At 37.9% G+C, this 13,600-nt stretch overlaps 1 protein-coding gene across 5 annotated transcripts in view; it reads right to left on the bottom strand.

Annotated features, from left to right (window-relative positions):
- Positions 1 to 13,600, bottom strand: part of RIMS2 (regulating synaptic membrane exocytosis 2) — a 611,329-nt gene that overhangs the window by 181,344 nt on the left and 416,385 nt on the right. The window contains exon 21 of one of the 5 annotated variants that reach the window (XM_015407290.1): positions 12,384 to 12,446. The exons of the other annotated variants lie outside the window; for them this stretch is intronic. Within the exon in view, the coding sequence (XP_015262776.1) occupies positions 12,384 to 12,446 (63 nt within the window). The remainder of the gene's footprint in view (positions 1 to 12,383; positions 12,447 to 13,600) is intronic. 5 annotated transcript variants of the gene reach the window in all.

Genomic DNA, 13,600 nt, shown 5'->3' with positions numbered 1-13,600 from the left:
GTTTTTGCCTTATAAATGCTCAGCTGGACATGTTTACATTAAATTAAGAGTCTCCTTCCTTGGTGGAAGCCTCTTTCATTCAGAGGAAGACTCCTCACTTAATGAGGAAAAAACATCCTTGGATCCAACCAGAGGTGCTTATAGTCTACTTTTATTTCTTCATACTTTGTCCTTTACTGGGAAAGAATACAAACCCTATTTATTTGCCAATTTGATCAGGTTCTGAACACATTACTCTCTCATGCACTAAAAAGAAAATGCATTCACTTTCTTAGGTAAGCATAAATAAAAAGGCAGAATTTCAGCTGACTAAAACTGATCATGAGCATTTAAATATATTAGCTGATGTGTAAACTGAGAAACTAAAACGTCTTGTGATACCCTAGTTATTTGTCTCACATCACAATATTTTGTTGTTGTTGTTGTTAATGCTCAAACAAAATCTGTAGTTATAATTTAGCTGGTTAACATCACATAAATAGACAACAAGATCCCGGATGCAAAAATGGGTATAACTAATTCATCTGCATCAACATGGAAAGTCTTAAAAGTAATGGGTTGGCTCCAACCAATTTTTCAGTGGTGCAGAAGGGAGTAGGAGGTCTCCTTTGACCATCAAAAATGCTGTCCTCGGGATTATGCATCATGTATGGACAAAAGGATCATGAGAAAGAATCTGTTGTAAGAAGGGGAATTAAATAAGATAGTGTGAAGAGGGTAGCTGGATCCAGCCCACTGAATACTGTTACAATGAGCAGCTAGATACATGAAAGATACATGAAAACAGACTACTTATTGCTTTCATGGCAGAGGTACCTGCTTTGTCATGCATGGTAATTATTTTACTGTAAGGCATCTCACTATCACAGCAGTCAGGTTGACAAAGCATCATTGACTGAAAAATTGAAAGCAACAAATATTTCTCTGTGACAAAGAAATGCAAACATGGAGATGCTGCAAAATCAGTGTTTTTAGTAACCAGAAAATATTTCTTCTTTTTCTAGAGACACTGATCATACTACAAGGGGAAGACAAAACAAATGAATGACTAGAAGCTATAACTGTAAATATACACAAGTCACTTTCTACTGGGAATACCTGTCAGTATCTGTGGAAGGCTGCTGTATTTCAATCCTTGGATATGCTATTCTTCTATTATCTATCGGGACTTTGCTGTTTGGTCACAGATATAAGATCCTTTGTTAGCATGCCATCAATAACCACAATTACAAAAAAACCCCCTCATTTATACATGAACCAAGTTAAAGAATAAAATAATGGGTAACAGCAGATTTCACTTTTAGATTATTGTTGCTACATAATTAGAATATAATGTTAAATATTTAGGCATTTTATAAGACTAAACGATACACAAGATTTACATAAGCATTTAATGTCAGTAATGTATTATAGAAGGTGCCATCTTTTACAAACAGGTCAGAGAAGATGTTACAAAGACAATCTGTTATAACAATTCACTGGCAGTATGATTCTTCATGTAACCATGCCCCTCCTGCATGTGACTCAATAGATATAGAGGTGTTTTATATGTCAAGTAACATCAAAATTAAAGAAAACTGTCTAAAGAGAATTCATAGATGGTATTATATACCTAATTGATTATCTAAGATGTTTGAGGGGACCTCTAATTTCTGTTTTCTTTCTTCCATATCTGGTGGGAATGTCACACTGTGAGAGAATACCAGAGGGAAATCCATGAGAAAATCTGTGGAATATTAGGTTTTGAGTTGAGTATGGCTTTGTTACTGTTAGGGTACAACACAGAAAGGATGTATGAAGCACAATGGTATCTTTTGAGACAGGTAACTGTTGTGGCCAGATCACCCTTGGAAACAACAATCTTTGCTAAAAGTAGAGTTATGGTTATACAAGACAGGTATGTCATACTTAAGTATAAAATTTCTGTGTTAAAGCAAAAGGAAACACACAAGCCATTTGGAGTATTGGAGTATTAAGTTTCCTGGGAAGTTGCAAAAAGAAGTGTTTATTTTGATTAGATTAGAATACGTAGATTAGAAGACTCTGGATATGACTTTAAATATAGAAGAAGAAGAAGAGGAGATTGGATTTATACCCCGCCCTTCACTACCCAAAGGTGTCTCAGAGCGGCTTACAAACTCCTTTCCCTTCCCCTCCCTACAACAGACACCCTGTGAGGTAGGTGGGGCTAAGAGAGCTCTGACAGAAACTGCTCTTTTTCAAGAACAGCTCTTAGCAGAACTACGGCTTGCCCAAGGCCATCCAGCCAGGTGCAAATGGAGGAGTGGGGAATCAAACCCGGTTCTCCCAGATTAGAGTCCACGCACTTAACCACTACACCAAACTGGCTCACTGTATATACTGTATATAAATTGTACAGCGGTGGTGTAGCAACCTATTTATGGGTGTATTAGAAGTATTGTTTCATACCTTTTCCCAGCTTTCCATTTCTTTAATTGGAAAAAAAACATAGATGTGATGGAGCAATATCATACTGGTATAGCATAAGGAAGCAATGGGCTACCACCAATACAAAATTACCACAATTCTCTTCTTGTAGCATGAAGTGATGTATTTGTAATTTGGGCCAGTATCTTGGCATAACACTAAGGATATCCCTAGTACTCTTATGGTTAATAAAGCAAGAGCTTTTTTATATTGTGAAATGCAGCAGTAACTAATATTAAGGAAGCATCCATATAATTCCCATACGTGTTTTATATATGTCAATGTATATACATGGATTCTCCTAGGGATATTTATTCTATGAGATTTTATGGTGCTAGTGAAGAAATGTGCCATGCATACAGAGTGTTTTACAGACCCTTCCAAATACTTTAAAATCTTTTATATGCATAGATTTTTGTTTTGTTTTGTTTTTTGGGTTTGAGTGGAAAGTTAGTTAATTTACTGTGAAGCTCCTCTCTTGGTGGTCCTAGGTATTCATAACCAATGGGAAGAAGCTCCTCCCGAAAGTCAGTCAGGGTCGTTAATCTTTTGCAAACTCCTAGTAGGAGAGGCTTCATCCCCAGTCTCCCAGAACAGTCCAGAAGCTGTGTAACTCCCACAACTATTAAAAAAACAAACCATACTAACTTCAACAGTCAACAATTAAAATGAAACAGTAAGAGATTAGAAGAAACAACCAAGGACCATGGGCCAAGATTCTCCCTTTCATTCTTGGTGGTCTGGGGTGGGGTAGTCAAAACCAATGGAACATACAAAAGCAGAGGCCTCCTTGTCAATATAGTAATAGTAAAAGTATGTGTCAACTTCCATGCAGCTGCCCAATGGACTACCTCTAAGGAAGAAAATGCCCTGTAAACTGCAGAGGCAGCAGCTAAGGAAATGAGCTGTAGATCCCACCAGGGTTTACAACACCCTAGCTTTATAGTCCAGAGCAATACAGCCCTGGAACAATCTTCCCAGATGGAACCAAAACTCTGGAACCCACAGACAACTTTCTGAAAAAGATAGAGTCAGATATATTCACAGCCTTGGTTCTAGATCTGTAAAAACTCAGGGCCCTCTTAACATCCAGGCAATTGTACTCCCTTTCTAGCTATGTTTGGGATTAGGGCAAAAGGAGGGTAAAACAATATCTGATTTGTGAAATCAGCAGTTGACTTTGGGAATAAAGGCCAGGTCCATCCTCAAACCACCTTGTCATTATGGAAGACACAAATGTCTGTCTATAGAAAGAGCATGAAGCTCTGAAATCCTCTCGGCTCAGGTGATTCCCACTAAACTGCTTTACCATAGCATTTACAATTAGGTAATGCAGTTGATATAATGAAAACCAATTTAACTCTCCTTGCAATTTTTCTTTTAATTGCATCACAGTAAAAGGAGTCCCATCTACATATAGATCTCTCATTCTATAGATCCCTTTTCCTTTCCATCTAATATAGCTTTCTGATTAATCCAGACATTAAAAACTTGGATGTAGTATGATAGGAATCAATGGGATATCTCTGGGATGAATTTATTTTTCCATTTAACCCAAGTTTTTATTGTAGTTTATAGGAAAGGGTTCTCTAACTATTTAACGTCTCTTTCTTTTTCCCCTCCAAAAACTATTTTCTTAATTAAATTTAAATGTTTCCCATCTGCTTCTATGCTCACCCATGACTTATCAGAGATTCCATTTAAATATGACACCAAGACTCTCAATTGGTTGGCCTCAAAATATTTGCTTATATTTGGTTCTCCTCATCTTCCTTCATCTGCCCTTTTGTATCTTAACGCCTTCATAAATCTTGGTCTTTTACCTTGATGAATAAAATTGGTAAAGATGTTTTTGCCAGCTAGCTAGATCCCTTTATGTGATATATACAGGAAGTGTTTGAAAAAAGTAATTTAATTTTGGGAGTGCCATCATTTTGATAGTGTTGATTCTACCCATGATTGTCAACTGGAACCATCTTTTAATACCTTTTCTTACTTGTATAATTACTGGATGGAAGTTTAGCTGCTGTAATTTATTTAAATTCTTTGAAATAGTAACTCCCAAATATTTGAATGATTTATAATGTATGGAGAATCCTAACTCATTTCGAAATTCAATTTGCATTTTTGGATTTATATTTATGTATAGTATTCCAGGCTTCTTATAATTAAAACGTAATCCTGAAATTTTTCCATAATCACAAATCTCCTTCATTAATTCAGGTAGTGCTTCTTTAGGATTTACCATTAATACAGCTACATCATCTGCAAACTTATTAATCATATGTACAAGTCCATTTATCTCTATGCCTTGTATTTGCTTATTAGTCAGGGGGAAACTAGCAGAATCAAAGCCATTTATTCGTACTCTAGCTTTGGACATTTGGTATACTGACTGAATTGCATTCATAAAATATTGACCAATATTTAATTTTCTTAGCAGTCTAATGATAAAGTCCCATTCCAAATTATCAAAAGCTTTCTTTGCATTGAGAGATGCTATGGCTAAGGGTGTTTGATTTTTTTTTAAACTAATGTAGATGGCATTCAATATTCTACATATTGGATCTGCTATTTACCTTTGCGGTACAAAACCCGATTGGTCTGGAGAAACATAATTCTCAGTTATAGTACTCAGTCTAGACGCAAGGACAGCAGTGAAGATTTTTGCATCTTGGTTTAATAATGCTATTGGTCGATATGAATCTAGTTGGTTCGTTTGTTTGCCAGGCTTTAAAATCACTATAATTCTTGCGTCTTCCCATGAGTGTGGTGCTTGTTTATCTTTCATTATTTGGTTAAATAATTTTTTCATAAATGGGATATATGGGACTCTGAATTGTTTATAAAATTCTGGACCATAACCATCTATGCCTGGGGATTTTCCATTTTTTAATGACCTCATCTATTTCTTTGCTTTCAATTGGTTTGTTTAAAATATTGTTGTGCTCACTTTTTAGTTCAGGAATATTCAGTTTTTGTAAATATTCATCAATTTTTTCCTCAGACGGATTTTCTGAGGTATATAATTTTTCAAAATAATTAGCAAATTGCTCAGCTATTTGTTCCATATTATGTATTTTTATTGTTGCATTGTATCATTGATATTCTGTTTCTATTATTATGTTTTCTCAAATTACTTGCTAATAACTTGGAACTCTTTGCCAAATTTCTGTTTTAAATACAGCAGTTTTTTTAGGTATGGAGTCTATCTATAGAACATCTAATTCCTTCCTTTTATTTTCCGAATCCTTGTAAACCTTTTTTGATCCCTTTTTTATGTTTTGCTTCTAATTCTCCTATTTCTACCTGTAGTTTTAATTTTTCGCTATTAAGATTCTTCTTTAATCTAGCCATCTCTTGAATGCATATCCCCCTTACTACTGGTTTTAAAGCATCCCATGCATGCAAAGGCATGCCTTCAGTTATATTTTCTTTTAAATAATTCTGTATACCCTCTTGTAATCTTTCTCTTAATTAAATCTTCATGTGTATGTAGTTGGTTGTTCTCCATGTAACCAGACTGGAGAATGATCAGATAATTTTCTTATACCGATTTCTGCTTTGACTATATTCTGCATTAAGCTTGATGATATCAAAATGAAATCTATTCTGGAGTATGTGTTGTGTATATGTGAATAATATGTATAATCCATTTTCTGTGGATTGTCCACTCTCCAGGCATCTCCCAAATCACCACTTCCCCCTCTTTAAATTTGTCTAATTTCTTGAGAACATCTCTTCAAAATTGAATTTGCCTCTTATTGGGTGCATAAATGGAGGCGAAAGTAAATGTTTTGTTTTCATATTGCCCTTTAACAAAAATATAACACCCTAATGGGTCTCTTACTAAATTACTTTTCTGAAATGGGCAGGCTGCCAAAAAATAATTGCTACCCCCCTGGATTTGATATTACCTGGTGCTGAGTAATGTTGCCCAGAGTATCTCTGTTTTAATAACCTGTCATCTTTTATATTATGGTGTGTTTCCTGAAGCATTATAACTTCAGGCTTTGAATCTCTTATATAATTTACTAGCCGTCTTTGTTTTATTGGATCACCCATTCCTCTCACATTGAATGTATAGATTTTAATATTGTAGCCATAATCCGTTACTGTGCTTGACTCTATATTTATATTGTAACTCTCTCTCTCCACTTTGCTTTAAGCTCCCTACTCGTATGGTTGGAATATAGGTTAAAAGGCGGATGGTCGGGGCTGTGTGAGAAACATGGAGACCATGTTCCACTCCACTCTTCTTCCCTGCTTCAGGGCAATATCGGACACCCCCTCCACGGTGCCAAAGCGGGGAGGGGCCAAAAAGAAGCCCCCTGCCACCGGTTCTTCCTCCAGGAGACCCAGCGAGGCACCCAAAAACCGTGAGGCACCCAAAAAAGATGAAAAGGGATCAGGTGGCTCGGGAGCGTCCCGAGAATCCGCCCGCCGCCCACTCCGTACCACACATGCTCCTCATCCTCATGCATACTTATCAACATTTAGATTTTACTTTTCTTGGAAGCACAGGACGGCTTGAAATTCTAGCGCTATATTTAGTCTGTGGACCTCCTTTCTTCTTCCTCCTTTTCTTTTGCTGCAGCTGCCATTCCCCTTCTCCTGCTTCTTGTTCTTCTGATTCCTCGTCTTCGTCTGTGTCGTTGTAGCTCTCATCTGGAAGCTCCTCTTCCAAGATTTTCAAGACCTCTTTTAATGAGGAGGCCACATAAGTTTTATTTTCTCTTTGGATAATTAGTTTAAAGGGAAAACCCCAACAGTATTTTATTTTTGCCTCCTGTAGTTTATTTATGGCTGGCCTTTGAGCATGTCATCTTCTGAGTGTTTCAGCACTTAAGTCCTGCATAAAAAGCACTTTATTTTCCTTACAGTTTATGGATGGGAGTTTCCAAAATTGTTTAATAAAGTAGTCTTTCACTGCATATCTTGCAAAATGCACCACAATGTCTCTGTGAGTTGAAGTATTTATTCCTCTCGCAATTGATATTCTGTGGGCTCTTTCAAGATCCATTCTGCTTAAGGGGGGGGGTCTTGGACCAGGGAGTTAAACCAGTCAATAAGAAACCCTATGATATCGTCTCTCTCAGCTTTCTCCTGAACCCCACGAATGCGGATGTTTATACGGTGATCTCTGTTGTCCAAATCAGCTAATTTTAGTTTCATAGTTCTATTTTAGTTCTCCAGTTTCTTGATTTTCTCCTGCTGTGCTCTACTGATATTCAAACCTCGCTCAGCAGACTCAGCCACACTTTTTTTTTTGCCTTTTATTTTTTTTATTTTCTAATCTACAAAACTACAGGGTCAGGGTAATGGAACATCCTAAAATAAAGAGTAACAAGGATCCATAATACAGAAATATAAAATTATTGATACATCTCTGTTGTCTTAGTAGTAGAACATGAAGGAGAGCCAGTTTGGTGTAGTGGTTAAGTGCGCGGACTCTAATCTGGGAGAACCGGGTTTGATTCCCCACTCCTCCACTCGCACCTGCTGATGTGACCTTGGGTCAGTCACAAGCTCTGGCACAGCTGTCCTTGAAAAAGAGCCGTTTGTGTCAGAGTTCTCTCAGCCCCACCCACCTCACAGGGTATCTGTTGTGGGGAGGGGAAGGGAAAGGAGTTTGTAAGCCGCTCTGAGACTCCAAGTGAAGGGCGGGGTATAAATCCAACCTCTTCTTCTTCTTCTCTTCTTCTTCTTCTTCTTCTACTAATGCAAAAATGTCAAGCAAGCAATAATAATCTCTTTAACTAAGGTGTAAATATCGTAAAGTTAAAGTTATGCCTTAAAAATAAACAACAGGCTATCAGAGTTAATCTGTTTTGCAATTTCCTTTCCTCTTATCAAAGTCTGGATTAGTTTTTAGATGGTTTAGGGGCAGCAGCCCCTAGTTGTGCTTCAAGATCAGAAAGTTTTGCCAGACTCTTCGAGATGGTATCGCAGCCTTCCCCATCATTCTCTTCTTCTTCTTCTTCTTCTTCTTCTTCTTCTTCTTCTTCTTCTTCTTCTTCTTCTTCTTCTTCGTCTTCGTCTTCTTCTTCGTCTTTGTTCTCTTCCACTTTCTCAGGTCCATCTTCCGCTATCTGTTGTTGCTTCAGGAACATTCGCTTTATCGCCACACTTTTAACATTATCAGCTAATTACTTTAATTGACTGTTTACAGGTTTTAATAAGTCTCTCCATCCATCCATTAATTTTTGTTTTAAATCCTTTTGTAAAAGCGATAGTTGTTTTTGCATACCTTTTAAAATGTTTTTGACATTGCTCCCGTTGTTTTCATTCTCTGCGCCCTTGGCAGCCATCTTATCTCCTTGCTTCTGTAGAAGGGAGTCTGATTATTATGATATTCCTCCAAACCCTTAAGGGAGTATCCACAGACTCTCAATATTTGAATTCTTTAGGTCTTCTGCTTTCTAATGCAGCCAAAGTTTCATCTATTAAAGGCTATTAAGTTTGTGTTTTGGAGCCCTTTTCGGCATCTAGGCGTGGAGCCCTCAGATTAGGTGTCCACCATTATCTGGCTCAGCTCTGCCCCCCCCCCAATCAGCCTTCATGAGCCACAGCATTTGTGCTAGGAAATCCCACAGTGGGGTAGGGGAGGGAATATGCGATTGCACAGAACAGCAGCTAATAAAACTTCTGTTATAGGAAAGTGAAACCCTATTTTCATCTTTATGGTATCTGTATATGAAAGATTAGCAAGTTAGCTTACCAGTTGGATGGTAGGCATGTCTCTTAGGTAAACACAACATGTAGTTTTGCTTTGCCAACTTCTGCTTATTTCTGTGCACTGACTTCTACAAAGTAGTGCTTGATAAATAATGAGAAAGAAGTTGCAACTCTGCTTTAATAAATGTAGCTGAGAATGCCTGAATCCTGGTGCTATATTAACTTGCAGGGAACAGTGAACCTTGGAGAGATCATTACAGAATTTTATGAGAGATGATCCAGTGGGATAAAGACTGTGCAGAGATGCTGCATCTTTTATGTTAAACTGGACAGCTTGTTTAATGTGTAACAACAACCCAGTAAGATATGTTAGGCTGCAAGAGTATAACTTGCCCAAAGTCACCCAATGAGCTTCATGGCTAAGTAAAGATTTGAACTCAAATCTCCCAGATCCTAGTTGTATACTAAACTGCACTGGTTCGTGTTAGTAACATGTTTAGAGTGGATATTTCTCCTGGTCTCACCATCAGAAACTGAAACAGCAATGCTTATTCTTGTCTCTTGATGATGATGTCATGAGGTTTTGTAAACTGGAATGATTTCCCATATCTTGTCCAGTAATGGTTTTGTCAACTTTGTCTTGTGGAAGTGTCGCTCTTCTCTTGTTCTTGTCATGGGTTTGACTCAGTTTCACTCTAGATTTTTTGCTGGAGGTTATGACTGGCTCTGATATGGTTTTTGTTGGATTTATTGCAATACTGTCATATCATCTTCTGGTTCCAGTTGCAGATTTTTCAGTTCTGAGGTCACAAGTGAGGATGATCTCAAACATCTCAATGAGGCAACCTTCTTCAGCCCATCACTGGTGATGTTCCTAATACAGTTAGCTGCTAAGGCCCTTTCCCAAAAGACAACTTTTAAAGATGAAGCTTTACTACTTTGGTATGAATCGTTTGAACATTTAGTGACACCATATCCCTCACCAAGGCATACTAGGCAGAAGGACTGGTTGTTAGTTTGAGCCACTTTTTAAAAAGATCTTTTTGAGTCATAATGATGATGTTGTTAAGTGCTGTCAAGTCGCATCCGACTTATGGAGACTCCAGCTTTCAAGGCAAGTGAGAAGCAGAGGTGGTTTGCCATTGCCTTATTCTGCGTAGTCACCCTGGACTTCCCTGGACTTCCCATTCACGTACTAACCAGGGCTGACCCTTCTTAGCTTCTCAGATTTGATGAAATCAGGCTAGCCTGGGTCATCTACACCAGGGCAATCATAATGATAGTGCAAGATAAACTGGCAGAGAATAATTTTTTTATCCATTTCCACTAGCTTTTTTCATAATTCTTTATTTCTTTAAAGGAGCAAACTCTAATGGTTCCGATGAAATCAGGCTAGCCTGGGCCATCTACATCAGGGCAATCATAATGATAGTGCAAGATAAACTGGCAGAGAATAATTTTTTTATCCATTTCCACTAGCTTTTTTCATAATTCTTTATTTCTTTAAAGGAGCAAACTCTAATGGTTCCTCCTTTCATGGTGAAGGAAAAGATCACTAAGAGGAATGAGACTACTCTTCCTCTTCACGTTTTTTTAAATTTTTTTTGAATTTTTTTTGTATTCGTGTGTTTGTGTGTGCGTGCGTGCATACACGCACCTGGAAATCATGGTGACCTCTGATGACTGACCTGTACTGGGGGTCTGGAGGATATTCAGAGAAGTGACTGAATAAAGCCTGCCCCCACCTCCCACCTCTGGTATTTCAAGGAGGTCTCCCATCCGAGTATTGCCAGAGTTTACTTTGCTTAGCTTCCGAGATCTGATGAGATCGGGCTTGCCTGGGCTATCCAGGTCATGGCCACTCTTCCTCTTCACATGACCTATGAGCAGGAACAACTATAAAGAGGAAGAAAACTGCCTTGCATTCCAAAGCAGTATGGAAACTTCTGCAGCTGACTGTACATGTATAGTTCCCATGTGAGACTGCACAGAGACCACAAGGATGAATATAACATAATTCTAATATGCATATAAGTTTACAGTTGTATACAAATATGCATATAAGTCACACCTGTAAGTGTGATGGTATGTTTTCTTTCACTCAAAGACAAAAGCAAGTTTGCTTACTGTGTTTCCTTAAGAAAGATTTACATACAATCAAACATATATGTCAATATATCAATAAATAAATATGTCAGTGTTTTAATGTTTGTATGTTAAGTTTTGTAACGTATTGTATCGTGTTTAAAACTTAATAAAATTCTGCCCTTTGGGGCAGCTTTAAAAAAAAATGTATGACTTATAAGCAAACTTATATGATCTGTATATGTGAGAGAGAGCAGAAAAAGAAAAACACTGGACATACACTAGAAAAAAAGGAATGGCATATAATTTTCTCCTATCGGCTTTTACCACCTGTGATGACAAGGAAGAGTTGCCTCCTCCAGCGATTGCGAAACATCTTTGAGTGGGGGTAGAAGGAAGAATGTTAGGAGGAAAATAGATCCAGGTGGGCAGCTGTGTTGGTCTGAAGCAGTAGTACAAAATTAGAGTCCAGCTGCACCTTTAAGACCATCAAAGGTTTATTCAAGGTATGAGCTTTCATGTGCACGCAGACTTTTTCAGATATGCTGAAATGGAAGTTGTCTGAGAGTGGGTTTTGAAGGAGAGAGGTTAGGAGGTAACCTGACTAGGCAGAGAATCCTGTAGGAACTTCAGTGAATTAGTAGATAAAAAGGGTTTGGGTGCTGCTCCTCTTAGAAACAGTACAAAATTAATCTACTATAGAATTCACAACTTTAAGCCTCTCCAGATTTTTAACCATAAATCTGCAATACACTTCAGCACCAGCTCACAATGACTTTGTTACACTGACCTATTAAACGACTTCGTTACGCTGACCTATTAAACAAATTTATTTTGTTTCATCCTCTGTGTCTCCAGTAAATAATAAAAGCAGTAATATAAATCGCATGAGTAATAGTTAAATCATAAGCTGTCCTGATGAATAATAAATCTGTCCTGTGAACATTTTGTCTATTCAAAGAATACAACATTGCCTCACATCTCACAGTACAAGGAAAGGTATGGATGGTGAAGCATAACACCCACTTCAGCCTGAGAAACTTTATTATATAAAAAGAGAAAGGTTAGAATAAAAAGGTGTATTATATGACACCACTCCTGTAATAAAATAACACTATATCTAAACTATAAGTCTTTAACTACAGAACTATAACACTACACTCTTTACTTACCCGTAATTTTCAGCTGAACCATTGACTACATGATCTGCCCATGAACGTGCACCATTGTAATACCTTTACAATGCAGTTAAAATAAAAATATGTTACAAAGATGAAGTTTTTCATTAAAACATTTTCATGAAATATAGTTTGCTTCTTACTAATCTGGTAGTTATTTCCAGGGTTCTCCACATATCATGTTCAAGGAATTTTAAAATTCATTTGGAAAATTAGACTTTTTGAAGAATAAGAACGCATGTATTTTCTCCTTTACATCTCAGTATTTTCAACTATTGTCAGCAGTTTAAAGCTATTCTTTTTAATTTTAATTTTTTTCTGTGAGCCCCAATGCTTTTGATGGAGCCTCTGTATTGATGGACTACATTAAAAATGAACATTATTTTCCAGTAAAAATATGCACAATCAACTAACACTCTAGTTTTAAATACTGGCATGTTACAATTTATCTTCCTGCCTACCACTCTCTCTTCCTCTCCCCCCTTTCCCCAGGTGCTTTGCATGCACATAGTCTGGGGTTGCTAAGTCCAGCTTGGAAAATTCCAGAAGATTTGGGGCAGTGCCTGGGGAGTGTAGAGTCTGGAGAGAGGAGGGAGCTCAGTGGTTATGTGATACCATAGAGTCCACCCTCTGAAACCGCCACTTTCTTCAGTAGTCTGGAGATCAGTTGTAATTCCAGGAGGACTCCAGCCACACCTTGAGATTGGCGCAACCCTAAAGTCCAAGGCATCCAATACACTCTGAGAAATGTAACTCCCAGGACACATCTCAGAGTGTAGCCAAAGTGCCATGGGTGCTCGTGTGTGTGTGTGTGTGTGTGTGTGTGAGTGAGTGAAGGAAAGTGAAAGAGAGAGAGAAAAATCCGTGAGAATATTTTCTCCTTTTCTCACAACACAAGAATTCGTGGGCACTCAATGAAATTAATGAGCAGTAGGCTTAGAATATATAAAAGGAAGTACTTCTTCACCCAAAGACTAATTAGCATGTGGAATTCACTGCTGCAGGAAGTGGTGGCAGCTACAAGCATAGACAGCTTCAAGAAGGGACTGGATAAACATACAGGGCAGAGGTCCATCAGTCGCTATTAGCCACAATATATAGATGGAACACTATGTCTGGGGCAGTGATCCTCTATATTCTTGGTGCTTGGTGGGCAACAGTGGGACAGCTTCTGGAGTTCTGACCCCACTGGTGGATGTCCTGATGGCCCC

The sequence above is a fragment of the Gekko japonicus genome, unplaced genomic scaffold (genome assembly GCF_001447785.1).
Source record: "Gekko japonicus isolate JY-2015 unplaced genomic scaffold, Gekko_japonicus_V1.1 scaffold119, whole genome shotgun sequence".
NCBI classification, from domain to species: domain Eukaryota; kingdom Metazoa; phylum Chordata; class Lepidosauria; order Squamata; family Gekkonidae; genus Gekko; species Gekko japonicus.
The sequence above is the reverse complement of the archived record's forward strand: the minus strand, read 5'-3'. Positions and strand labels throughout refer to the sequence as shown.